Below are 27543 nucleotides of genomic sequence, written 5' to 3'. Positions count from 1 at the left end.
GCAGCAATACGTTTCCCTGACGCATCAATAACTTTAGATTCTTTGTCAGGCGGGGGGCGTGTCACCAGAAGTCTGGGAATTGGCTCTTTTTCGTGCATTAGACACTACTAAAGAGTCTAGTGGCAGATGTCCCTTAATATAGGCTGGATCAAATGGTGCTGGTCTGTATTTCTTTTCAATTCTTGGGTTTAGTACCCTACAGCGTACTAGGTCTTTAAATATTTCTGGAGCACGTTTAATGACTCCTTTGATCATAGGTAATATTTGTGTAGACCTTTGTGACTGCTCAAATGTATCCAGCAAAAAATCTTCCTCAATGGCATCAGAGTGCATTGAGACCCCGTGGTAAAGGGCTGCCCTATTCAATAAATGATTAAACCCAATACTATCCTCTGGAGGGGAAGGTTTTGTTGGGTAGGAATGAGGATCAGGAATGTCTGGCACATTGTGTGGAGGGAAGTCATACAGGTCATCGTCCTTAAGATATTCAGGATTGACCACCTCATCTAAAGGGTATTCTTGTGGTTCTGGTATGTCATTCCCCCCACCTATATCATACTCCTCATCAGTGTGGTGTGATGATGCAGGAGATTGCACAGGAGAAACTGTAGGTTCAATGTAAGGAGGGATAGGAGAAGAAGAAGGTAAAGGAGAGTAAGGGTGCATTGGAGAAGTTGCACAGTCCTTCTTTTTGGCAGGAACCACAGGTGGAAGTGGTGTTTCTGCTGGTCAATAAGGAATAGCCAGTCTTTGGATTGATATGGACTTTCTTTTGTTTAGGATCTGGCCTAAACAGTTCTTCTTCCTCTGCAACCTTCCTTGGTGTCGATTTTTTCGGTGCAGATAGGGGTTGTTTGGTATGTTTTGCTTTAGGAGGCGTTATTGAGTCCTGTGGCAAAGTTTTCGGCGCCGAAGGTGGTTTTGGCTTGGTAGGAGTTTTTGGTACCAAGGTTGGAGATTTGGGAGTGGAGACAGGTCTCGTTGGCCTTGCGGCGTCCGACTCTGGCTTCCCATCTTTATTTTTGGAACCGGAAGACTTCGGAGTCTGAACTTTTTTCGGATCCGGTACAGTTTTATGTACAGTCTTAGGCTTCAGCACCGAGGCGTCTTTTGATTTGGGTGTCGAAGGATCTTTTTCTTTGGGCACCAAAGTGCGTTTTGGCTTCGATGTCGAGGAATCTTTCGGTACCGAAGGATGTGTGTGCTTCGGTGCCAATGGAAGAGGTGGAATTGGCACGTGTGGTCTTGTCGGTGCCGCGGCACCGGTAGGCGTAGTTGTTTTCCTCGGAGCCGAGCCCGAAGGCGGGGCGTCGGAGGGGGTAGTTCGGTCTCGACTGGGCCCCATGGGCGGAGTGCTGACCGTTGCCTTTGGTTTGTGTAGTGTCTGTTGTGCAGGGGCAGAGGTACTCACGGGTTGTCGAGATGGAATCGAATCGTCAGAGTCCTCTGCCCCCGATATGATCTGGAGATCAGGCAAGTCTTCCTCGGCGGCGAGTGGAGCCTCGTCCTCGGAGATATCTTCGAGTGGATCGTCGTCCTCGGAGACGTCTTCTTCGACGATCTCCTCCTCAAAGATGGCCTCCGGTGCTGGTGCTGATCTCCTCATCTCGTGTTGACGCGCCCTCCGATCCCGAATGGTCTTTTTCGATCGGAAGGACGCACAAGCTGTGCAGGTCAACTCTTCGTGTTCCGGCGATAGACAGAGGTTGCAGACCTCGTGATGGTCGCTATTCGGGAACTTTGCTCGACATACCGGATATCTTTTGAATGGAGTTCTGTCCATGAGGCGTAGACCGTACGGCGCCGATAGGCCCAACGGCCCACGTCGACGCACCGGAATGTAGTTGATGTCGAAAGTTATTTATTCTATGTCGATGATGTTGTTATAAAGTTGTTCGCTTCGAAGTTGCAGAAAAGTCTTTTCTAGCCGGAGCGAAAAACTTTCATCCGAACCCAGTGGCGGAAAAAACCAATCTGAGGATGGAGTCGATGACCATGCGCAGTTTTGTCCAAGGAAGGAGTCACCTATCGCATGACTACAAAGAATTCTTCCAAGAAGACAACAACCTGCAATCATCCGAGCCCAACACCAGATGGCGATCTAATGCACAGTATACGATCTGCAGCTCATATGCCTCGAACACATTTCTATACAAACTTAAAATTTTCAAAAATAAATATAATCATGGACGAAGGTATCGTCCTCATGACCGGCATCTGAAGGTATGGAAGCAAAGGAACTAATGTCAGCATGCGTGGGTGCTGTCTACTCTATATGCGGATCTATTGTCACTACCGGAGCAAAACGATGTTGATGTGTAGCCACACAATGCCACTTATTGTGGGACAGGAGTACTGCTTTTCAGTTTTCTGGATCCAGTTTGACGCCAGGGGAATAATTACAAGGAGAGGAATCTACATATAGAAGTATTCAACAGAATTAGAAGTTTCTACACTTGTGTGCATCCTTTTAATATCATCTGTACATGAGACTAAGACAGATGACACTTTAAAGTGTAGATTTTTGCTGCACAGCCTAAAATGTCAAACCTTTTAAAGTCATGTAACTCTTCTCAGAGGAAGCCCAAGACAGTAGTATCCAGAATTGGAAGTTTCATAGATTCACTTGCTTATATGAGAATATTAAGCAATCAAATACATCTTGAAATTAGTGGTAAGCAGGCTCACTGTTAGTGAAACAGACTCCACAGGACTGCTGAAGAGTTTGCAGTGGTATATGAATAAAGGCAGTGTTTGATTAACATATGCCTCTTCTTCTATGTAGCTGCACTGCAAGTATCTGGGAGATATACTGCTGTATAGAATGCTGCGGTCACCGTCATATCTCTGGTGGGGAGCGCAGTCATCTTATCCCCCCCTCCTTGAGGGTGTTTAGCTTGTCTGTGGCAGATGGTTATGCAGAATAATAGCCAGCATGTGACATGTTATTTTGAGAGAGGGTAGTTTAAGACTGGACGTCTGAAGGAAATAAAGAGTTGGTCTGAATCACTCAAGTGTTTGGTCATGTCCGTATAAGGTTTAAGACATTTGAAACCATTAAGTGAGATTGCATTATTTTTCGACTAATTTTTAAGGATAAAAATAAAAATAGAAAATTAAGTGGAGGATAAAAATAAAAATAGCAAATTAAGTTGACTCCTTTGAAAGGTCGATGGTAATTTTGACATTAACCCTTTAAGTGCTGCCGTCGGCCAACGGTCGTCACGGGCACTACCTCCCCAGTGCTGCGTGCGACCGTTGGACGTCCAGTTCAGCACTGGATAATGGACAGCGCAGCACTGGGGAGGTATGTTTACGAGCTCCTAAGGTGTTAATTTGTGGTTAGTATTCATTGTAATTCTGTTCTTGACAAACTGCAGGGATGGACCCTTGATTTTGAATGTCTGCAGCTGTCCCACTCTACTGGCTAATGTCATAGCCAAAAGGAATGCTGTTGGGCCAAAAGAAGGCAAGTTCAGTTGGCTAAGCCTACAGTACTGGGAGACATCCAACTGGTGGTAACACTCCGAATAATCCTTTCATGGATTGTTTAACAATCATCTCTGAATATGGATGAAGAATCAAAGGTCCTTCTGATCTTGGATATTACAGCCAGATGGACCCTGATGGAGGTGAATTTTAAGACTTATTTGACTATAATCATGTCAATATAGAGCTGGCGAGTCATGTCAATAAAAAACAGAACACCCCTGTAATGATACAGAACCATGCAACCTCTACTAATCTAGTTGAAAGAGGAAGTGGACAGAATATCGGCAGTCTGATGCACTGACCCACAAAAAAATGAGTGACAACATTTGGCAAGATAGAAGCCTTGGTACAAAGAACCAGTTTGTTTGAAAAAATGAAGTAAAAGGATGAAGAGACAACGCCTGCAGCTTGCTTACATTTAGACTACTGTGCATAGGCTCAATGGGTGAACTGACAAGGAACCTGAACACAACAGTAAGGTTCCACTGAGGCATAACAAAGGAGAAGAGAGGAACCAATGTATCAAACCCTTCAGAAAACAACCATCTAAAATAACATGACACTTAAACAATGACAATGTATCTGGTAAAAAAACAAGAAAAGCAAAAAGGTCCAACAAACAGCCCATAACAAATCCCACAGCAAAGCTGTGCCTAGGTCAAAAAAAGCACAAAGCACAACACATAACATAAGCACACCTTGAGGATGTTGAAGTTCTCCTCACCACAACAAGAAACATAAATAGTCGAGGGCTGACAGACTGACAGCACAGATCAAAGGAATTCATATTATCCTACGTATTCTCCAGCCATGAAGGCGAAGGCTGCAGGTTGTGGAAGAAACTACCCTTTCTGCTAGAGGAGGAGGGCAAACAGACAGGCGGAGCAGATCAGAGTAGCACCTTAGTTACTCAGAGCAGTAGCGGCATACTGGGTGAGGAGGAGGAGAAAAGCGGTCTAATATTTACCTGATAAATTCTCTGACCCGACGGATTCAAAAACATGTTGTTAGTGAGGCACGGAATGTAGCTACTCTCTCTGTTTTTGGGCATGGTGACTGAAAGCTTCTGACATTGCCCGGCTTGGATGTCTTTGGAAAAGCCCTTGTATCTCATCCACAAACAGAGATTGATGACCCCCATCCTGTCTGTGAAATAGGCTAAAAACTCCATTGTGTCCTATTCTATTTGAATGGAGTGCTCAGCAGCATTAATGCCAAATCTGAAGTACAGATCTGTAGGTCTCTCACATTAGCTTGAGGAGGCTGGGAACAGATGTGATTTGTAAGAGTTTTTATTACCCAAAGTTCAAGGAAATTGCTTAGCAATAATAATTTATGTTTGTATCCTAAAGGCTAGGCTTCATGACTGAAACAAAATATATCTCTGAAGGGCATCCAATGTTTTGGACTATCTGTCAGGGCCCGGGACAAAGGGAAAAGACTCAAACTGATTTTTTTTTTTAATGATGCTTGTACACCAGACGTTCTTGAGTCTGGTGAGCAGTGGACATAAATAACGGATCCAAGTGGTGCAGACTATGTTACTTGGACTCACACTGTGAGTTGCAAGGGAAGACTGGTTTGTCCCAAGCCTTGTGTATTTTATTGAATAAAGCTACGATGAACTGCAAATAAGACTGGAAATAAGAATGTCTGCCAGAATCTCTGTAAATAAGGTGGAAAGCAGTTGCTCTGTTAGCACAGGATCTCCAAAGATTTTGCTGCCTACTGAATGGCACCTGAAGCATATCGAATTGCTGAGCAGAAATTAGTTGGTGAAATTCATCTCTAGTAAACTATTCAAACGACTTGTGGCCCAGAGTTAAGCTAGTAGGCTGGTATAAGTTTACATGGGAGTAGCAAATTGTCACATTCTGGTATTGCAATGGATCATAGAGAAATAATTTGTCTATCATTGAAAATGATTCTTGCTTTGACATTTTGCTGTCTGATTTAACTTTAACTCCTAAAATAAAGAGAATCAGATTTTTGGGAAGTACTGACAATACAATTCACCTTCAGAACTGACTTAGGTAGAACTAAAAATGAACAAATGTTCGAACTGAAGAAGCAGCGGTCAGCGATTATGTGAGGGATTACAATGGTGGCTGAAGCCAAAGCAATGGGCTCTGGTCATCTCACAGGGGAGATGGAGGCTACTGGACTTTAAGTCAAAGCCACTGATGTCTCAAAAGCAGCTGAATCGCTGTGCACATCATAGGAATTCAGCTGGAAGACAGCAAACAATTCAAGGGTTTCTTGCAGGCATCTTTCTGTACCCGAGAGGCTCTTTATATGTTTCTTGCTTTATCTTTGAAAAGTGGAAGAACACTTTTGTGCAGTTCTTGCTAAAGTGTTAACCAAGGTGAAGGGTACTATATTGACTGGTCTTCCTTGCTACCATAGCTTCTCAAAACACTAAATTAGCAACTTCAAATTAAAAATCTGTGGTTATGTTCATAAATAAAATCTTAAAATCAGCAGGTCAGGACGCTACAGTGTAAAAACAATGCCAGCTGCAGCACTGGCTGGCAAAGAAGGCACAGCAGGAGATGATGATAGCAAATACAGAGGGGATCTAGCAGTGGGAGACACTAGTTACATCTGCAGTGGGGCGGCAGATGTGTCGTTCTGTTTAGAGCTTACAAGGGGCATAAGTTAGAATCTTTCCATACAGCTTTTCTTTTCACAATGCCAATTTGATTCATACTTTTTAATTTCAAACAAATTAGTATGAAACGGTAAACAGATCAATATTTGTCTCTGGCGATACTTTCCAACAGTCATATGGCGTACCTAGATTGAAATAGCACAAAAAGGACACATACACCAGCTCAATTACAATCATACACAAGACATATAGGTGTACCTCGGGATCCTTCATTGCTCCCAGTGTCATTGCCAAGTGGGTGAGCAACCGTAAGAGAATGAAGGCCACTGGGGTGATCTCTCGGTCTGGGGCCAGGACACCCTCTCGATTTCTGGGGTCTCCCAATATGTGACCAGTCTGTGTGCGATCTTCCATCTGCCTGTTTTAGAGAGAAGTTTGAATCACAATCATGGTCAGCTTGTTGTTGAGGTTTCAAAAGATCATGTTCACTTAATATTGTACAGAAGTACTCTACCCACGACATTAGCTAATTGAATACCTGGCAATGAACCCTACTCTCAATACATTTGAATAGTAACCTACAGCAGCATTTACTCTTTTTATACTGTGTGCAACACATAACTGGCAATCCACCTGAAACCTGACCTGAATTTCCTGCTGAGATAAAGAAGTTACTTACCTTTGATAACGCTCTTTCTGTGGATACTCTATCTTATCACAAATTACTTACCTTGTGAACATCCCCCTGGTGCCAGACTGGGTTGGAGAATTTTTTCCGCAATTATCCTGCTCAGCTGTAGGTGGCATCATGCTGCTCTTTGTTGGGTCTGTCCTGCCACCAATGTGAGGCTAGGGTCCCTACATTTCTTATATATGCCCGTGCCTTCGGAATCGAGAGCCTTCAATAATCAGACTAGCCCAGTGTGAAGATCTATAGATTGGAATCATATTAGTATGAGTCCATTCTACAGAACGGAGTGGTGGGTTTGTCTGTGGGGAATTTTCAGTTAGATAGAATAGAAAAACACATTACAGAAGGTAAGGAATATGCTACTTACCAGTATGCATCTGTTCTTGGCATAGAGGGCTGCAGAGTGGTACATTTATGAATAGATCGCCATCTGGTGTTGGGCTCGGATGATTGCACTTGTTTTTCTCTTGGAGAAGTCTTTTGTAGTCACGAGACTGATGACTCCTCCCTTGGGTGCTAGTGCGCATGGGCATCGGCTCCATCCTTAGATTGTTTTGCCATAGTAGGGTTAGATGGAGTAGTATGATAGAATACAGAAAGAGATGCCCATGTAAGTGTATCTAAATAAGATATTTGTTGGAACAGACACGGGTTTCCGGGGAGGCAGGGAGGGCATGTACCACTCTGCAGCCCTCTATGCCAAGAACAGATGCATACTGGTAAGTAGCACATACCGTTTGAGGCATATGGGCTGCAGATGGTACATTTATGAATAGATTATACAGCAGTTACCTCCCTAGCGGTGGTCACCAGTGTCTGTTGCAACAGTTTGAAATAAAGCTTTTAGTACAGCCTGGCCCACTCTTGCTTGTTGTGTTGCCTGCACATCAACACAGTAGTGTTTTGTGAAGGTATGCGGTGTAGACCAAGTTGCTGCTTTGCATATGTCATCTAGGGGAATGTTTCCTAAGAATGCCATAGATGCCCCTAGTTTACGTGTAGAATGAGCTCTAGGAGGAACAGTCAATGTTCTCTTTGCTTTTATGTAACATATCTGTATGCATTTTATGATCCACCAGGCAATGCCTGCTTTAGAGATAGGCTTGCCTTTATGTGTTGGGGAAAAAGCTACAAATAGTTGTTTGGTTTTCCTGAAAGTTTGTGTTCTTTCTATGTAATACAATATTGCCCTTTTGACATCTAATGTATGTAGGGCCCTCTCTGCTACCGTCTGTGGTTTTGGAAAAAAACTGGTAGTTCCACTGGCTGATTGATGTGGAATGCTGAAATTACTTTAGGCAAGAATTTGGGGTATGTTCCAAGAACCACTTTATTTTGGTGTAACTGTAGGAATGGTTCTTGTATTGTTAATGCCTGTAGTTCACTCACTCTCCTGAGGGAGGTAATGGCTATAAGGAAGGCTACCTTCCATGTAAGGAATTGTATTTCACACCTATGCATAGGTTCAAAAGGTGGTCCCATTAGTCTGGGGAGTACTATGTTGAGATTCCAGACTGGGGAAGGTGGCAGTCTTGGTGGAATGACTCTTTTGAGTTATTCCATGAAGGCTTTAATTGCTGGCACTCTAAACAGGGATAGATGTTGCCTGTTTTGTAGGTACGCTGCTATAGGTGCAAGATGTACTGTAATGGAGGTGTACGCGAGGTTACATTGCTGCAAGTGTAGTAAGTAGCAAATTATATTTTTTGTGGATGCGTCCAGAGGGTTGATATTGTTACTGTTACAGTATATAGCAAACCTTTTCCACTTTGCTGCATAGCATGCTCTGGTGGTGGGACGTCTTGCTTGCTTAATGATTTCCATACAGTTTGGAGGTAAATCTAAGTATCCAAATTCTAGGACCTCAGGAGCCAGATCGCTAGGTTCATTTGTTAGGGATCTGGGTGCATTAATTCTCCATGGTTCTGTGTAAGGTGCATGGGTAGGATTCTTAGTTTTTGATGTGGCACCTGTGAGAGTTGCAGGAGCGTGGTGTACCACGGCTGTCTTCCCCACGTGGGTGCTACTAGTATCATGGTCATTGAATGTTGTAGTTTTCGAACCACTAATGGAATTAGTGGGAGAGGGGGAAAAGCGTATGCAAGTTTGTTGGACCAATTTATCCATAATGCATTGCCCTGCGACAGGTGGTGTGGGTACCTGGATGCGAAGCTTTGGCATTTTGCGTTCTGATGAGTGGCAAAGAGATCTATCTCTGGTTGTCCCCATTTTTAGAAGAATGGCTGCAGTATCTGGTCGTGCAGTTACCATTCGTGTATCTGTTCTGACTCCCTGCTTAAGAGGTCTGCTATCTGATTTTGAACTCCTGGAAGGTGTACGGCTAACAGATAGATGTTTTGAGGAATGGCCCATCTCTAAATTTCCTGCGCTAGTCTGGATAGTTGGAGAGAGTGTCTCCCCCCCCCTGTTTTTTACTATAATACATTGCAGTCATGTTGTCTGTTCTGATCAGGACTGCTTTGTTGATAATCTGCATTTGAAAAGCTTTTAATGCTAGAAACACTGCCAGTAGTTCTAGATGGTTGATGTGCAGTATTTTTTGCTGTACACTCCATCTTCCCTGTACTGTATATTTGTCCATATGCGCTCCCCATCCTGTGAGTGATGCATCCGCTGTTAGCACCACTTGTGGAATTGGTTCTAGGAACGACGCCCCTTGGAAATGTTTATTGTGTTCCACCACTTCAGAGAGCGATGTGTGCGGTCTACCAACACCAGATCTGTAATCTGACCTTGAGCCTGATTCCACTGTGTTGCTAGACATTCTTGAAGCGGACTCATTTGTAGTCTGGCATATGGTATTAGCAGTATGCAGGATGACATAATTCCTAATAGCTGCATGAACACTCGAGCTGTTAGTGAGTGTTGTGGTTGAAATCTTTGAATCAGTGTGAGCATTGTTTGAATCCTGACTGGATTGGGGTATACTTTGGCTTTTTCTGTGTCTATAGTAGCCCCTAGATATTGTTGAACCTGGTTTAGTTGCAGGTGGGATTTTGTGTAATTCACCGTAAACCCTAGCTGGTGCAGCAACTGAATTGTCTTCTGTGTGTTTTGAAGACATTCTTGTTGTGACTTGGCTTTTATTAGCCAGTCATCCAAATAAGGGAAGACATGTATTTGTTGTCTTCTTGGGTGTGCTGCCACCACTGCTAGGCATTTCGTGAACACCCTTGGTGCTGTTGTAACCCCAAAAGGAAGGACTTTGAACTGGTAATGTTGTCCTTCTACCACAAACCTGAGGTATTTTCTGTGGGCTTTGTGAATTGGGATATGAAAGTAAGCGTCGAACAAGTTACTTACCTTCGGTAACGATATATCTGTAAGAAACAGTAGTTAGTATTAGATTCCTTACCTTAGAATATCCCCAGGCGTCAGTCTGGATCCGGAAACTTTTGCGTAGCAGTACCCCTGCGCGTCGGTAGGCGTCGTCTGCAGGCGTCCCCTGCGGCTCCGCGTCGTCGGCGTCGTGCGCCGTGATGACGTCGCTGGAGTATATAGACGCCGCCTCCGCGCGCTGACGTCAGTTCTTTGCACACAGCTTTTCCGCGCCAGAACACGCAGAGCCATGTGAGAACTAACACTGGTGCCACTTGAAACTAGGGCCCTGAAAGGGATGTCCTTAACCCTAGGTATCAGTTCGCAGAACGGGGAGGATGGGTGGGGCGGTAAGGAATCTAATACTAACTACTGTTTTTTACAGATATATCGTTACCGAAGGTAAGTAACTTGTTCATCTGAAAGAAACAGGTTAGTATTAGATTCCTTACCTTAGAATAGATACCCCAGCAATACCAACCCCGGTGGTGGGTCTGCGAACCAATACAACCTACACCAGAAAGTCCTGGAGGACCGAACGACCAAAGAAGCCATCCCTCCGGACTTGACTGTCCAGGCAGTAGTGCCTCGCAAAGGTGTGCAGCGAGGCCCACGTGGCCGCCTGGCAAATGTCCTGCAAAGGGACTCCCCGGCCCAGGGCAGTAGTAGCCGCCGTGGCCCGAGTGGAATGGGCCCTCAGCCCAACAGGAGACTCCTTCCGAGCCAAAGAGTAGCATGCTTTGATGCACAGGACGACCCACCGAGAGATGGTTCGTTTCTGCACCGCCCTTCCCTTCTTCTCACCCACGTAGCCAACAAACAGTTGGTCATTGTAGGAGAGTAGGGTCTGCAATCCTATGATCACCCAGATTTTTGCTTTTTGCTGCACTGGTTTACGACTTTCCCTGGCTGTGGGCCTGCTAATCAGACCCACAGCCTAGCTGTTCTCTCTATCCAAATTGTACTCAGGTACTGAATTGGCACTGGGCCCTCTCCAAGTCCCTGTACCCAGGGCTGAGGTGTACCCAGAAGTCTCCCAGGGGCTGAAGCATGTATTATGCCACCCCTGGGCTGACTAACTAAAACTGACACAACTGGCTGCACGACAGCTGGGGCAAGGTGGTGTACTCACCCTTTGCTTTAGATATAGTATACCTATATCTAACCCTAAATGGACACACAGATCTCCTATCAGTCACTCCTATGGCAGGCCTTAACAATCCTGAGGGCAGAGTGCTTGGAATCGTGTGAGATGGTGCTCTGGCATGAGCTGAGCCTGTCTGCGGCTTTCGGGATCCATCCCTTAGCCGTTTCCATGATATCGCATACCATATACTCTTAAGTGCATTATAATCCTCGCGGTTATATGCCAACTCTGGTATCGCTTTATCAAAACATGTCGAGTAAGGTGTCATACGAATTGGAATACTAACCCCTCGCCAATTCTGGCGACGGGGTTAGCATTCCACCCTTCTAGAGGGACACGACATGTATGTAACCCCTAACCCCGGTTAAAGTCAAACAGAGCCTCAGCTCCACAAAATGGATGCTGCCACCGAGACACAAGTCTGCCCTCCTGCTGCTGGGAGTCCTCCCAGAGCAGGAGATAAGGACAAAGGGTTTCCTGCCAGGGGCGGTGCCAGCACCGTCCCAGACAGGGTTTTGTGTATTGTAGGTAGGCAGGGCTTTAGAGGAAGGTGACTGCACGTGGCACCCCGGTGCTCACTGTGCATAGGCTGGCTGGAACCAGTTCCAGGGTCACTCCAGACCCTGTGCTGGGGAAAAGCCCGCCAAGGAAGTGGGTGTAACCACCCCCCTCCTAGTCCCACCCATAGGGCAGGACTTAGTCGCGTGCCAGCCCCTTTTTACAGGATAAAGGTAGAGACTGGCCCCCTTCCAAATCAGATCATCTTTGAATCCTGAAACTACTTTCTGCGAAAGGAACTCAAGACTTCTCCCTAAGATTTCTCCCTTGTGACTAAGGAGTAGTCACCCTGCATCCGCAGGCACCATCTAAGAACACTGCGGTCTGCTGCAAGTCCTTCCTCCGGAATCCGACTGCCCAGCTCGACGAGAACCGGCTTCCCTGGCACCTCTGACCTCTACCCACCTCTACAGCCCAGCTGAGAACCGTGGGTGCGACGAGACCTCAAGGGACCGGCCATCTGCAAGACTGCACGACTTCTTTCCAGCAAGCCCGCCGAGTGAATTCCTGGTGAGTGCTTTGGGGTCCGAGAAGCCCCCACCCTGAGCAGCTCCAGCACCGAAGTGCAGCCCCCCAGCATCTCCACGATCTGCGTGGGGCCCTTCTGCTTTTTGCTGCTCACCGCGTTGTTTGGCTACTAGCCCGCTGGCTTGTGGCCTTCCTGACGACGCCCGACGACATTTCTGCTGCTGGTCTGGTTGCTCCAGACTGGCCCTTGCTTCCCTCCATTGGAGAAGTACCCTGGACCCTCCTGGTCCGCCCAAGACGCCATTTTAGGTCCACCGCGTGGGCCTTGCATTTGCCAAGACTTGTTGCCCAATCCTGGGTTCAGCGACGTCGACAGCAAGAACCTTCGTGGGACAGCTCGCACCTCCATCCTGGTCGCCGACAACGCCTCCTGGTCCGAGAGACTGCAGAGCCCAGCAGCGCCCACTCACCTGACTGCGGTGACTTCGCCCGGTGCCATCCTGGTGCCCACTTAATCACTGGCTAGTGATTCAAGAACTTGGTCCCCTCTGCTTTCAGGTTTTCTTCTTCCTTGATCCAGGCTTGGATCCATCGAACTTTTCTTCACTGGTCGCCTGCCAGCAACTTCTTCCTTCCAGGCTCCTGGTCCGGCAACGAGATCCCCGACGTCTTTTCAGACCTATGCAGCTGCAGCCCCTGGGCTAGGTAACTTCGGCACTCCGGTGTCCCAGCATAGCCTCACTATCCAAGGGTCAGGATCCACTGTCGTTTTCTCCCTACCAGGTCGGGTTCGCCCGTGAACACTAACTTTGTGAATTCTAGCTTCCATAGACTTTGTCCCGCATCCCGCGTGAGAGTGCACACTCTGCACCCGAGTCCCCTGGGCCTCCTAGTAGTAATCTAACGATTCCCTAGTCCAGTCCTAGCGATTCCAAAGCCTATTAGAACTGTTACTTACCTGCTAGTAATTCGCATTCCACTTTTTAAGTATATGGTTTTTCGTGCCCCTCGGGCATTTGTGTATAACGTGCTAACTTAAGTATTTTCGTAAGAGTTTTGTTGTGTGCTTAGCTCCCTGTCTCATAAAGAGCCAGGGTAGTCTTGTTATAAATAAATACACTGTTTATTTTCATAACAACTTGTGTGGTGTCCTTTCACTGGGTGTTCAAGGGGTAATGTGATGGTAAAACAGCTGGCTTAACACGCCCTCTAGAGTCTTAGCCTTAGACTGCTCGTATCCATGCTACTAGGATAGCTGGTCTATAAGGTTGACTTACAACCAATCATCAATAAGGGTTGTTTGGACTGATATATAGTGATCACTAGAATAGTGAGCACTGCACATCAGGCCAACTTCTCACAGTCATCCACCCGGAACTGGCGTGTGCGATCCATGTAAAATGAAAGCGCACGTTTTGCGTCCAGACGATGGAACCGCTCTTCATCCTTTGAAGGATGCGGAGGCGGGAAGAAGGAGGGCAAGGTGATGGACTGCCCAATGTGAAAAGCAGAGACTACCTTGGGCAGGAAAGAAGGTCTAGTCCGAAGGACCACCTTATCAGGATGAACAGACAAGAAAGGAGGTTTAACAGAAAGAGCCTGGAGCTCACTCACTCTCCTGGCAGAGGTGATGGCCACCAGGAAGGCCGTCTTTAAAGTGAGAAGACGGAGAGGACAGGAATGAAGGGGCTCAAAGGGAGCGCACATCAGGAAAGTCAAGACCAGGTTCAAGTCCCACTGAGGCATCACGAACGGAGTTGGAGGATACATGTGCGTGATGCCCTTCAAGAATCTTAACACAATAGGGGACTTGAATAAAGATGGCTGATCAGGTAGCCTCAAGAAGGCGGAAAGGGCAGAAAGATAGCCCTTGATAGTGCCCAGAGCAGAGCCCTGCTGGGCAAGGGAAAGGAGGAAGAGGAGAACCTCAGACAGAGGGGCAGAAAGGGGATCCACAGCCTTTGCTGTGCACCATGCCACAAATCTGTTCCACCGGCAGGCGTATACCGACTTCGTGGAGGGACGCCTGGCTGCCAGAATTACATCACAGACTTCAGGAGGCAAGTCAAATGGCCTCAACTGCCGCCGCTCAATCTCCAAGCATGGAGGTGGAGACTGGACAGGTTCGGGTGGAGGACCGTCCCCTGCTGCTGCGACAGAAGGTCCTCCTGAAGGGGCAGGCGGATCGAGGGACCGACTGTCATGCTGAGTAGCTCGGGATACCAGTATCTTCGAGCCCAGTCCGGAGCCACAAGGATAACTTGGGCCCGGTCGCGCCTGATCTTCTTCAGCACTCTGGGCAGAAGTGGTATAGGCGGAAAGGCGTACAACAGACCGCAACTCCACTCGCGCCGAAAGGCGTCGCCGAGCGAGTGCCGTCTTGGAAACTCCAACGCGCAGAACTGATGACATTGCGCGTTCTCTTCTGTGGCGAATAGATCTAACCAAGGCTCTCCCCATTGCTGAAAGAGGCCTCTCGCCACGTCCGAGTTCAGACGCCATTTGTGATCCACCGAGCACCGACGGCTGAGTTCGTCCGCCCTGGCGTTCAGAGAACCTGCCAGGTGTTGAACCGTCAGAGTCACGCCCTGACGTTCCAGCCATTGCCAGAGACGCAGAGCCTCCTGGCAAAGGGTCCACGACCCCACACCGCCCTGTTTGTTGCAGTACCACATGGCGGTGGTGTTGTCCGTGAACACCTGCACTACACTCCCGTTGACAAAGGGGAGGAATGCCTTCAGTGCTAGGCGAATCGCCCGCAGCTCCAACAGGTTGATATGGAGCCGGGACTCCGCCGGAGACCAGATGCCTCTGATCTCCGCCTCTCCCAAGTGGCCACCCCAGCCCTGGAGGGACGCGTCCGTCACAACCACGTGCTCCGGTTGGGGAAGGGAGAGGGATCTGCCTCTGACCCAATCGCGGTCCGTAAGCCACCACTGCAACTGTCTCGCAGTGCCCTCCGAGATCAGGACATGGTCGGATAGGTTGCCCTGATGCTGGGCCCACTGAAACTTCAGGTCCCACTGCAGAGCCCGCATCCGCCACCTGGCGTGATGCACCAGTAGGATGCAGGAGGCCATCAGCCCCAGAAGCCGCAGCGTCAACCTGACCGAAACCCGGGATAACGGCTGAAAGATGGGAATCAGAGCCTGAATATCCCGGACCCGCCGTTCCGGGGGATAAACCCGAAACTGCGCCGAGTCGAGAACCGCTCCGATGAAAAGGAGCTTTTGAGAGGGACACAGGTGTGATTTCGGCACATTGATGGAAAACCCCAGCTCGTGCAGGAGGTCTGCCTTCATCTGAAGGTGGTGGACGACTGTCTGGGGCGAGCCCGCCTTCAACAACCAGTCGTCGAGGTAGGGGAAGACTGAAACCCCTAACCGGCGCAGATGAGCTGCGACCACCGCCATCACTTTCGTGAACACCCGTGGGGCGCTGGTAAGGCCGAATGGGAGCACGATAAACTGAAAGTGCTCGTGGCCTACCGTGAACCGCAGGTAACGCCGGTGGGCCGGCAGGACGGGGATGTGAAAATACGCATCCTGCAAGTCCAACGCTACCATCCAGTCTTGTGGGTCTAGAGCAGCCAAGACCTGAGCCAAAGTCAACATCTTGAACTTCTCCTTCCGGAGGAAGCCGTTGACGTTCCGTAGGTCCAAGATAGGACGCAGGCCTCCTTTGTCCTTCTTGGGCACCAGAAAGTAGTGGGAGTAGCAACCACACCCTACTTCTGGCCCAGGAACGCGCTCGATGGCCCCCTTGGCCAAGAGGGCCGTAACTTCCTCCTGCAGAAGTGTCAAGTGGTCCCCCGACACACGGTGGTTCTGCGGTGGCATGGCTGGAGGAGTGGACTCGAAGGGGAGGGCGTAGCCCCTTCGAACGAGCTGCAGCACCCACCTGTCCGATGTTATCGCGCGCCAGCGGGAGTGGTGATGGCGAACCCTGCCACCCACTGGCGTCACGTGAGCCCGAAAGCTCGGACTAGGAAGGCTTGGATGCAGCAGCGGGGGGAGGCGTGGACTGACCTCGCCGCTGGCCTCTACCGCCACCACGGCGGAAACCACGGCCGCCACCGCGCTGGGGAGCGTTCTGCGGCGCGTGGCTGGCAGCACGTGTGGGACCGCCCCTCCCTTGGCCAGGAAAGGGGCGAAACGAACCCGTCTGCTGGCGCTGGGTCGAAAGACCCAAGGACTTGGCCGTGACCCTGGAGTCCTTGAAGCGCTCCAGCGCGTGGTCCGCTTTGTCACCAAACAGGCGACTGCCATCAAATGGCATGTCCATGAGTGTATTTTGGACGTCTGGCGAGAAGTTGGCAGATCTCAGCCAAGCATGGCGACGAATCGCCACCGTCGTGGACATAGCCCGTCCCAGCGAGTCGGTCGTGTCCAGACCACAACGGATCGAGTACCGCGCCGCATCCCGGCCTTCAACCAAGGCCCGGGTGAGCCTGTCCCGCACTTCCTGGGGGCATTGCGGCAAACACTCCTCGACCGTATCCCACAGGGAGTGGGTGTAGCGGCCCAAGAGGCACGCGGTATTACAAGACCGCAGTCCAGCGCTCAAAGAGGAAAAGACCTTTTTACCAAATTGGTCATACCGCTTTGATTCCCGATCGGGCGGAGCCGACGGGAACGCGGACTGTGAAGTGGAGGCCTGGATCACCAGACTCTCCGGGGAGGGATGGGTGGATAGGAAGGCAGGGTCGTCCGAGCACGGACGGTGACGCCTGGCAACGTTCCGGTCAACCGGTGCACCGGAAGCGGGCCTGGACCAGGTGCCCAAAAGGACATCCGTCAGGGCCTCATTAAACGGCAGCAGAGGCTCCTGGGGGCATGACTGTGGTTTAAACACTTCGGTCAGAATGTTCGGCTTGACCTTCGCGACGGGGAGCTCAAGGCTCAAGGCCTTGGCAGCCCTCATCAGGACCACCGAATAGGCAGCACCTGCCTCAGACGCCACAGGGGTCGGGGAGACAAACCCAGGGTTGGGCGACTCGTCCAGACCACTGGCATCACCCAGATCACCTACCCAGTCCACATCATACTGGCAGGCACGGGATAAAGGATCCTCAGACCCCTCCCAACCCTCTCCATACTCGTCCTCATCGCCGTATTCTGGATCGACGATATAGACCTCGGGGTCAATGGGCCCCATCGGCGCCGGATCCGGCGTCGGACGACGCCGGTCCGACTCCGCGTCAGGAGTCAGAGGGGGAATGGGGGTGGCGCCGCGTGGCGTCGGCGCCGGGGACCCGACGCCGGCCGGAACCGACGGCGGAGTCGCTGCACCGCGCGGAGGCGGTACCACGGGTTGGCCCAAAGGAACCGACGCCGGAGAGGCCGGTAGACCAGCCGGCGACGAACCTGAGGGGCCCAGCGGCGCCGGGGCCGGAGCCACCGGCGGCGTCGAGGCAGGAGCACCCGAACCGCTCGGGCCCCCAGACGGGACCGACGGGCCCGCAGGCGCCGTAGGCCCCGCCGGAGGAGACCTCGCCCTCATAGCTATGAGGAAGGCCTCGATCTCCTCACGCGACGCGCCTTCCCCAGGGACCGACGGGTATGGGGCAGTCGGCGGGGCCGCGGGGGTGGGGCCACCCGAGCCCCCGGCCGCATCACGCGGGCGTCGGGGGGAGTCGGGGGTACGATGACGACGCCCCGACTTCTTACGCTTACCTGACGAACCGGAGGAATGGTGGCGACTCCCGGAGCGCTCATGGCGGCTCCGCGATCGTTCCTTCGACCGCTCCCTCGACCTCCGACCGGACCGGGACCGCTCTCGACGCGGGGCCGACACACGGAGCTCGAGAAGCTTGCGGGACCGCTCCCGCCTAGCTTTACCAGTCAAGGCCCGACAGTCGACGCAGGACTCCACGTCGTGGTCCGCGCCCAGACACCGGAGGCAGAGTCGATGGTGGTCGGTGACCGACATCAGGCGGTCGCACTCGTCGCAACTCTTGAAACCGGGCATCCTACCGGCACCGTAGAAGATTAAGTAGTTAACAAGAAACTTGGTCAAAAGACCGGAGTACTGCTCTTCGGATCTGCGCTAACTGGCGCGGAAAAAAGAAGAACTGACGTCAGCGCGCGGAGGCGGCGTCTATATACTCCAGCGACGTCATCACGGCGCACGACGCCGACGACGCGGAGCCGCAGGGGACGCCTGCAGACGACGCCTACCGACGCGCAGGGGTACTGCTACGCAAAAGTTTCCGGATCCAGACTGACGCCTGGGGATATTCTAAGGTAAGGAATCTAATACTAACCTGTTTCTTTCAGATTTTTAGATCCAGTGTAGAAAGAAAGTCCCCTTTCTTCAGTAAAGGAAGTACTTGTTGGAGCGTGACCATGTGGAAATGTTCCGAATTTGTGTATGCATTGAGAGGTCTGAGGTCTAGTATTGGCCTTAGGGACCCGTCTTTTTTGGGAATTAGAAAGTATAGAGAATATACTCCTGTTTCCTGCTGGTGTTGTGGAACCTTCTCTATGGCATGCTTTTGTAGTAGAGATAGTACTTCCTGTTTTAACAATGTTAGATCTTGACTCATTGGACGCTGTTTGGGGGGGATGATTGGTGGGGTAGCTGTTAGTTCTAGGCAATAACCATGTTGGATGATTTGTCTCACCCACCTGTCTGATGTGATGTTTTCCCAAACAGGTAGGAACTGTGATAGACGTCCCCCGACCGGTGTTACATGGTCTGGGGGGAGCTTTATGAAGTCACTGTTTTGGGGTTGGAGAGTTGCGGTTGTTGTTGTTTCCGCAACCTCTGCCCTTGTTGTTGTTACCTCTGTAACTGCCTCTAGAATTACCTCTGGGTGATATTGGTGTAAAAGAGGTTGATTGCTGGCTTTTGCCTGTATTTTTGGATCCGCCTCTATAGGTGGACCTACGAAAGGAACCCCTTTGAGTTGGCTGTTGCAATGCTCCCATTGATTTAGCCGTTTCAGTGTCTTTTTTCATCTTTTCTAAGGCCTCATCTGTCCCTGAGCCGAAAGTTTTTTCCATCAAAAGGCTGGTTTGAATCCTGAGACTCTAAGCCATGCATGTCTTCTCAACATGATACTGGTGTTTATAGATCTTGCTGCAGTGTCTGCTGCGTCTAAGGCGCACTTAATGGAAGTGTTAGTTATTATCTTAGTTTTTCTAACTCATCATAATGAGCTCTATCATAACGTGCAAGTAGCGCCTGCGTATTAGCTATGCGCCAGGTGTTTGCCGCTTGGGATGCTACTCTTTTGCCAGAGGCTTCTATTAACTTGGACTCCCTGTCAGGAGGAGGAGCTTCTCCCGTAGTTAATGAATTTGCTCTCTTACGAGCATTTGTGACTAATAGCGAGTCGAGAGGTATTTGTCCCTTAATAAATATTGGGTCCTTTGGAGCTGCCTTATATTTTTTGTCGATTCTTGGATTGAATACCCTAGCCCTCACTGGGTCTTTAAATATGTCTGATGTGTGATTAAGGAGACCCTTAAGCATTGGTAGGGTCCCTGAGGTTCTTTGTGCAGCAGGTAGTGTTTCTAAAAGGAAATCCTCTATCTGAGGTTCTGCATGTAAGTCTACCTTGTGGTATTTTGCTGCTCTATTGATTAACTGTGCAAAACCTGTATTATCATCAGGTGGTGAAGGTTTTGAGGGATACAGATCAGGGTCGTTATCATTATCTGATCCTGCATTATAATCTTCCCATGGGTCTGTATCTTCTGGGATAGTGTCGTTATCATCCCTAGGAAGTTCTCCCTCCCCTATGTCACTTTCTACATCTGTTTGAGGTGTAGATGGGCGTGGTGTAGTAGGAATAGCTGGCAGAATGTGAGGAAGAGGAGAAGAGGGTGTGTCTCTAGGTTGTGGAGAAAGGGGAGGAGTTGTATTTGTCCCCATTGTTCTCTTCTTAGGAGGAGGAGCTTTGTCGTCCAACTATTCATTCTTCCTCTTTTTAGGTAGTTTTGTCACCACCTTGCAAGTTTGCGGATCAATAAACAAAGTTTTTTGTTTTGGATCTGTCTGATGCTCCTGTGTCGCTACCGAAGTTTTCGGTTCCGAAAGGTGCTTTTGTTTTTGACTTTCAGTGTTATTTGTTTTCGGCACCGAATGTTTGTTCGAGTCCGATCTCTTCGGTGTCGAGGGAGTCTTCGACGTCGAAGCTTTTTTCGGTTCCGACATGGAATGTTTCGACTGCGAGCTTTCCTTGTTATGGAGCTTCGGTGTCGATGTCGACCGTTTCTCGGGTCCGACATGATGGGAGGCCGAGTGTTTCGGGTTCAGTTTCGTTGCCGAGCCTACAGGCGGGGCGTCGGAAACTTTTTTCGGTTGTCTGACCGGGCTCGAAGGCGGGGTCGACACGAAACGGAGTCGGTTTTGTGGTAAAGGGACGTCGTCACTCACGGTTTGATGGACGTCGATTTCTTCGTCGTCGGACTCGTCCGCTTCCAACCCCGACTCGTCCTCATCTTCTTCTGGATGTTGTGCCTCGAACAACTCCGGGATTGCATCTGACTGCATTCTCGACGCCTCGTGTCTTCGGGCTCGACGGTTTCTAATCGTCGACTTGAAGGAGAATGCCGCACAGGCTTCATAGTCCCTGGATTCGTGTTCAGGTGATAAACAGAGGTTGCACACCTCGTGTAAGTCCTTGTGTGGGAACTTAGCACCACACTTTGGACATTTCTTGAATGGAGTCCTTTCCATGGACTCCGGGCTGGACTACGTCGGCCTCCCGGTCTGGTCGACGTTTCAAATTTTTGTTGTTGACGTCGAAGCGCGTCGAAATGGAGATGAAATCGCGCTCGATAGCAGTACCGTCGAATTGGAAAGGGAATACACGCCAAATATAACTTTTTTTCTCAAAGTCGATCCGGAGCGCTTCGATCCTCATCCGAACCCGATGGCGGAAAAAAACCATGCCCATGCGCACTAGCACCCAAGGGAGGAGTCATCAGTCTTGTGACTACAAAAGACTTCTCCAAGAGAAAAACAAGTGCAATCATCCGAGCCCAACACCAGATGGCAATCTATTCATAAATGTACCATCTGCAGCCCATATGCCTCGAACGTAACATGTTCTTCTGAGGGATACTTCTAACCGCAGATTCCTCATCTTGTGAATACATGCCAAAACAGTACCTCTTGGGTGGTGGGTCTATGGGATGGCCTAGACCACAAAATTACATTCTAATGAATGGGCAAAATGCCCCTCCCATATGGACTGGCTATCCAGGCAGTGGTGCTTTGTGAACGTATGGACTGACACCGAGGTACCAGCCTGACTAGTGCCTAAGATTGGCACACCAAGCGCAAGAGCCTTTGCTTTGACAGAATGAGCACGCAGGCTTTCTGGAGGCTGAATCTTGGCCAGTTCAGAACATATCTTGATACATAAGAGAGTCAATATGTAGATGGATCATTTCTTACCAGCTTTCCCAATTTTCATCCAAGAGAACCCTACATAGAGCTGATCGTCTACCTGTTGTTCTTTGGTACAACTGATATAAAAGATTTGGAAGAACAACAATCTACTCCGAGAAGACATTACAAGAATGGCACTCCCCTATAGCAATTGGAGGCTGAAGCACAGCCCAGCAGATCCCAAAGAAGACAACTGTAGAGGAGACAAGAGACCTAAGTAGATGGAGGAGGTGGGAGGAAAAGCAACAGGAGAAGACCCCACAACGGAAGGACCAGAGTGGAGGAATGTAGAGAAAGAGAAAAAGAATCTCCTGGTGAAAGCGAAAGCAAAAAGCACTGCTCTACAGGAAGAGAACCACCTAGAGGGAGGCGGCTGCATATTGCAATTCCTAAAAGGGTCGCACCAATTTGAGCACTCTGGATGAAGACCAGTGCCAACTGAAGTGAGGCAAAGTGGAGAAGCTCACCTGGCAAGGTACTCGCAGAACGGGAGGATCGGTGGGCGTTAAGGAATCTGTGGCTAGACAACGTCTCTACCAGATACATTGTTAGCAAAGGTAAGTAATTTGTACATCTGATAGAGACATCTAGCCGCAGATTCCTCAACTTAGAATAGATACCACAGCCATACCCCAAGGGGGAGGTGGGTCTGCGACAGAACAACAGAAAGTGTCCGATAGCAATGAGCCAGCAACAGAGTGATGGTCTATGGGGAAAGATGTGGCGGTGCAGCCAGTCAGCTACCCAAGCAGCTCGGAAGAGCAAAAGATCATGGGAGGCAAGGTATCACAAGACGGCCAGAATGGCGCGATACCATACCTGTGTGAGTATGAGATGTAGAAACGGCACTAAGTCATATCCCAGAATGTAAAAGAGAGTTCATAACGAAGGGAGGAAGAAGAACTACTCTCAGAGCTCAATGGTGCACTAAGTTGACACCAACTAAAAGCTGGAGAACAACATGGAGAGACGTAACCAGAGCCTACCAGGTGAGCCCACGCAAGTGAGGCCAGACAGGCAGCATCCAGGAAGCGAAGGGCAAGAGGCAGTAACTGAGCAATGTCTCGGAAGTACAGGCGTGACCATAAGACACGCCAAGTGCACACTTAGTCACAAGAAGGCGACTGGGGCGGACAGCACCACGCTGAAGCACACCGAGGCGGACCACAATGAGAACATGCACATAGCAGACAGCTACGGAGACAATAAGGTGGCATAGCTAAGATGAGTACGGGACTGCCCAACAAGGCAGTTTGAAGGCCAAGGGGAGAACGCACCCTTGGGAGACAGACGCAGAGCGCAGCACCTGGGACGACCTTCATCAGAGGAGGTGTCCCGCAGGCACACCAGAAACAGATTAGGGTGACACCCGAAGGAAAAAGACACATCCGAAGGGTGTGGCATCCGAGGCACCTTCTGTGCCTATAGGAACCTTGAAGAAGAACACACATAGCTGTTTAGAACAACATCAGATCTCCAGACCACTACCTATGACCCGAAGGAGAAATGCACCCCCACAAAAGAGAGGGACTTTTCAATATATTAACAGGAACAATAAGACCCCAAAAAAAGAGAATCCAGAAGCGGAGGCCCACCGCAGGGAGCGGAAACTTAGGAACCCCCATTGCCAAAGCTGCAGGAAAAGGCACCGAAGTGCACTATAAACGTGCTAAAGAACGATGGCAAGTTTGAGGACAAGTCAACCAACTGCTCCCCGAAAAACTGGCATATAGGCCCAGACCTCGCAGAAGCGAAGAGAGGTGTAAGTGTGTAAAAAGGGATACTCAACGGGCAATATGTGGAGATATATATATAGCAAAAGGGGCAAGCCAAGAGACCAACGCAGCTGAGGGAGCTGTAGGAAGAACACGCCTAATGCACCCATGGCAGGAGGTAGTTAATTTTTAGGCGTGTTGAAATACAATGAAAAGAGTTAGTACAAAGAAAAAAACCTCCAGAAGAGGAGAATGAGGCACACACGCAAGGCTCAAGCAAGGCGAGATCTGTGGCGTGTAGGAGGCAGTGCCAGAAGGCACAACACTGAAACCGTCCAAACGGTAAGATAATTTGTCAGTAGACGGAGAGAACCCAAAGGGACCTCCACGCCTGCCTGGCGCAGAGCAGAGCTACACAATAGCATACAGGTACCCCACCTGGAGCATATCAAACCGCCAAGAAAAACAGGAGAACACCTCTTAGGGTAAACCACAGTCAGAGGACAGAACACAAACAACCTGTGGAACACCGCCACAGTAGGCTTACTGCCAGCCCAAAAACGCATAGTCTGGTGGATGCTAAATGAAAGGTTAACCACCCCAGGATATGACAACCTGCGACCTGCCAAGTACAGACCAATGGGCGAGGGCGAAAGCCCGCAAGGAGGCGCTGAACTGCCGAATCGGCGTGGGGTTCAAACTAAAGGACCCCATCAAAGAGCAGGTCAACAAGGCGTTCCCGGATATTCTCTAGGAAGACGCCATCCCGCAACCAAGCATGGCGTCTTAGTGCAACCGAACCAGCCATAGCTCAGCCTAAGGAATCCGAGGTATCCAGGGCCGAGCGGATAGTAAATTCCGCCAGATCAAGGCCGTCACGGATAAGATGGAGGAGGTCAACACGAGCACCCTCAGAGGTGGAAGATAGAAGAGGCTCGGCAGAGTCCCAAAAAGCAGAAGTAGCCAGAGCCAAGACACACAATGTATTGAGAGAACGAAGAGCTGCGCTAGTGGAGGCAAAAATATTACGCCCCCACAACTCCAGCCTTCTGGACTCCCAGGAGGGAGGAAGCAGCAGCTGAGGCAAGGAAGGAAAAGCAGCTTGCAGAACAAACCCCTGAACGTCTGGATGAACAAATAAGCAAACTGGATCGTTTGGAGCAGGGCGGTGGAGGTGCATGATAGAACGAGCCACAGGATCACCCGACATCGGCCGAGCCCAGGTGCCCAGAAGGGCATTCTAAAGAGAAGCTTCAAAAGGCAGAAGCGGCTCTACATTCCCTGAACTGTGGTGGAGGACATCCAATAAGGGATCAACAGGCAGGGGAACTGAAGTGGGCTGCGTACTCAGAATGCGGGAGGCCAAGGAGACAACCCTTATAAATGCCGCACCAGCCTCGGTAGCCCTCCGAGGAGGGGATGGTTACTCATCCCTGGGCTGTAAGCTGAGCCTCCCACTCCAAGGGTGTTGTCCAATGTCCAAATGAAGGAATCCCTATGGACGAATGAGGGTCCTGATGGGGGTCCTGAGGGGGCGGAGAGTCCGCCGGAGCCACACATTCCATGGGGGGGGGGGGGGGGGGGGGGGGAGGGGAGGAGGGAGGGGAGGGAGAGGCAAGGACGGATCCGGCGTCGATGGACGTCGGGGTCACGCTAAACTCCCCCGGAAGCCTCCAGAGAGGAGTCAATGATCCGGCGTCGAGGCAGCGCCAGGGCGTCCTCGGCGGGCGACGACACTGCCTCACCTGGTGCTGGCCCGGCCTCGTCTGGTGCCAAAACTTGCACAGGCTCCGGTTCTGAAGAAAGGAACGGTGCCTGGGAGGCAAGTCGACGGCGTCGGACCGGCACCGACTCAGCCTCAACCACATCAGGCTCCGACTCCAAAGTAAGGAACGGAGTCGGAGCCGGGGCGGCAAGCCTATGGCACCGAACTGGCGCTGGCTCGGCCTCCGAAAAGGCAGCTGCCTGTCCAGAAGGCCGAAGTAGACCCTGCGACTGTAGGAAAGTGGGTTTCTGTTGCAGTAACCCCCCACTTTTTGCCAGGCTACTGACTTTTCTTGGTGTGCCCTAGGTCCTTTCCCATCAGGTTCCCAGGGCCTGTGTTCTTTCCCAAAACTAACCCAATTGGCATCTCTGGCCACAGGTCAGCCCCTGGTAAATGGTACCACAGGTACCCAGGGCACTGTGACCAGGGAAGACCTCTAAGGGCTGCAGCACTTATTGTGCCACCCTTAGAGGCTCTGTACCCTGACACTCACACACTGCCTTGACAGGCTGCGTGTCTTGGTGCAAAACAAAGTGAAGAGTCGACATGGCACCCAACCCTGTGTGCCATGCGCACAAAACACTGCCCTGGCATACATCAGTCACCCCTCTGGATGTGTGCCCTATGCCAGTGGTGAGGGTACAGGTGCATGAGCCCTGTACCCCCTACAGTACCCAGGTCCATTCCTGGGCACTGTAAGTGCAGTGCTGCCATTAAGAGTATATGGTGCTGGGAGTTTGTCATTACGATCTCCACAGCACCATATTGGCTGCACTGAAGACTGGGAAGTTTGGTATCAAACTTCTCAGCACATTAAATTCACACTGATGCCATTGTGGGATTTAATGTAAAGTGCACACCAGAGGGCATCTTAGAGACCGAGGTCGCAGCGTGGAGGTACCCAGGGTATCACATACCTGCAGGGGGCAGGACAAATGGGAGCCATGCTTAGACCTCTTCTGTTTTCCTGACTTCTTCAACTTACCAGAGGATCTTGACTTCGAATATGGCTGGTCTGAACTGGGGTGGTGAAGTGAGCTAAAGAATGATGACGGATTCAACCCAGACCTGTGACTAGATGGAAGCGTCTGAAAAGTTTCAGCGCTCCATCCATCATCTCCTTGTGTTTGCTTTGTTCGCCATAAGTTGGCAGGGTATGCGGAGATGTGGGTCCCTTGCTCATTTTGCCACTGGATTCAAGCTAGCATGCCTGATGAGGGGTGTTACCCTGAAACCAGTCCCAGGATGCTTGTTTCTGGTCCAGGGAAGACCTGGCTTGGCAGTTAGGACTAGACTTTTCCCATGAGGCACAACGTCAAGACTGATTTTCACATGGCTGGGTCTGAACTCAGGTGGGAAAATGTGCTAAAGAACGATGATGGATTCAACCCAGATCTGTGACTGGGGGTAAGTATCTGAAAAGTTTCAACGCTCCGTCCATCATCTCCTTGCGTTTGCTTTGAGATCAGCCTTGGAAGCGAGATTGTATCCGTCCCCAGTTTAGGGCCTAAACACCAGAGACAGACCTGTGGGGGGGTTAATCACCGACATCTGTTGTTTTCAGAGATGATGCAGTCTGTCAAGACTGTCAGAATTTGAGGGACAGAGTTACGGATCCACGTTGGAAAGCGCAGAAAGAATGGAACAGATGTCAGCGGATAGAGGCGGCATCTATGCAGGAGCCTTGATGTCACATCTAAGGTGGGATGGACTCGATGGAGAGCCGCAGGATGCAACCTAATGGCGTGCAAGGGAACTGCTGAGATAACTCTCTGGATCCAGTTTGGCGCCTGAGGATATTCACAAAGTGAGGAATCTGCAGTTTGAAGTATTCATCATAAAAGGTACCTTAATAATAACCTGCAGATCTGTCTGCTGTTTTCTGTAGAGACCAACAAATATTTTTGACTGGGCAATGGCAAATAGAATTCAAGTTAATCGGGTCCTGAAAACATAATTGAGCTTACTAACCCATTCCAACCTTATCTCTATTATCCTATGCTACGTTCTTAGTAGGATTTCACCAATGCACCATCAACTATTGCAGCACAGATGCTTTAAAGACCAATAGCAACAGCCTGTCTGTCAAAGCATATGCTGGTTTAGGGTTTAAGATATACTCCACATTTACACAGAACAACATTATCTAACTCTTTCTCTAGGGATCTGTGTGAAGATAGAAGTGTGGGTGTTGGGTGTTTAGTCAGTTGATGAGAAGCCCTACAAAATTTGTGTGTAGTTGTGTGAATGCTATTGAGAACTAGTTTATTCTTAAGGAGTTCAGGAAGGGACTCAAGACTTGGCTGTTCAACTGACTGGCAGCTGGGCTCTCAGCGCCTGGATACCTTTACG

At 49.9% G+C, this 27543-nt stretch overlaps 1 protein-coding gene across 2 annotated transcripts in view; it reads right to left on the bottom strand.

The window, feature by feature from the left end:
* RNF213 (ring finger protein 213) overlaps positions 1 to 27543 on the bottom strand; it is a 2973532-nt gene that overhangs the window by 415599 nt on the left and 2530390 nt on the right. For both annotated transcript variants that reach the window (XM_078654076.1, XM_078654077.1), the window contains exon 54: positions 6362 to 6521. In XM_078654076.1, the coding sequence (XP_078510202.1) occupies positions 6362 to 6521 (160 nt within the window). The remainder of the gene's footprint in view (positions 1 to 6361; positions 6522 to 27543) is intronic.

Source organism: Lissotriton helveticus, chromosome 7 (assembly GCF_964261635.1).
Source record: "Lissotriton helveticus chromosome 7, aLisHel1.1, whole genome shotgun sequence".
NCBI lineage: Eukaryota > Metazoa > Chordata > Amphibia > Caudata > Salamandridae > Lissotriton > Lissotriton helveticus.
This window is presented reverse-complemented; position numbering and strand designations above follow the sequence as displayed.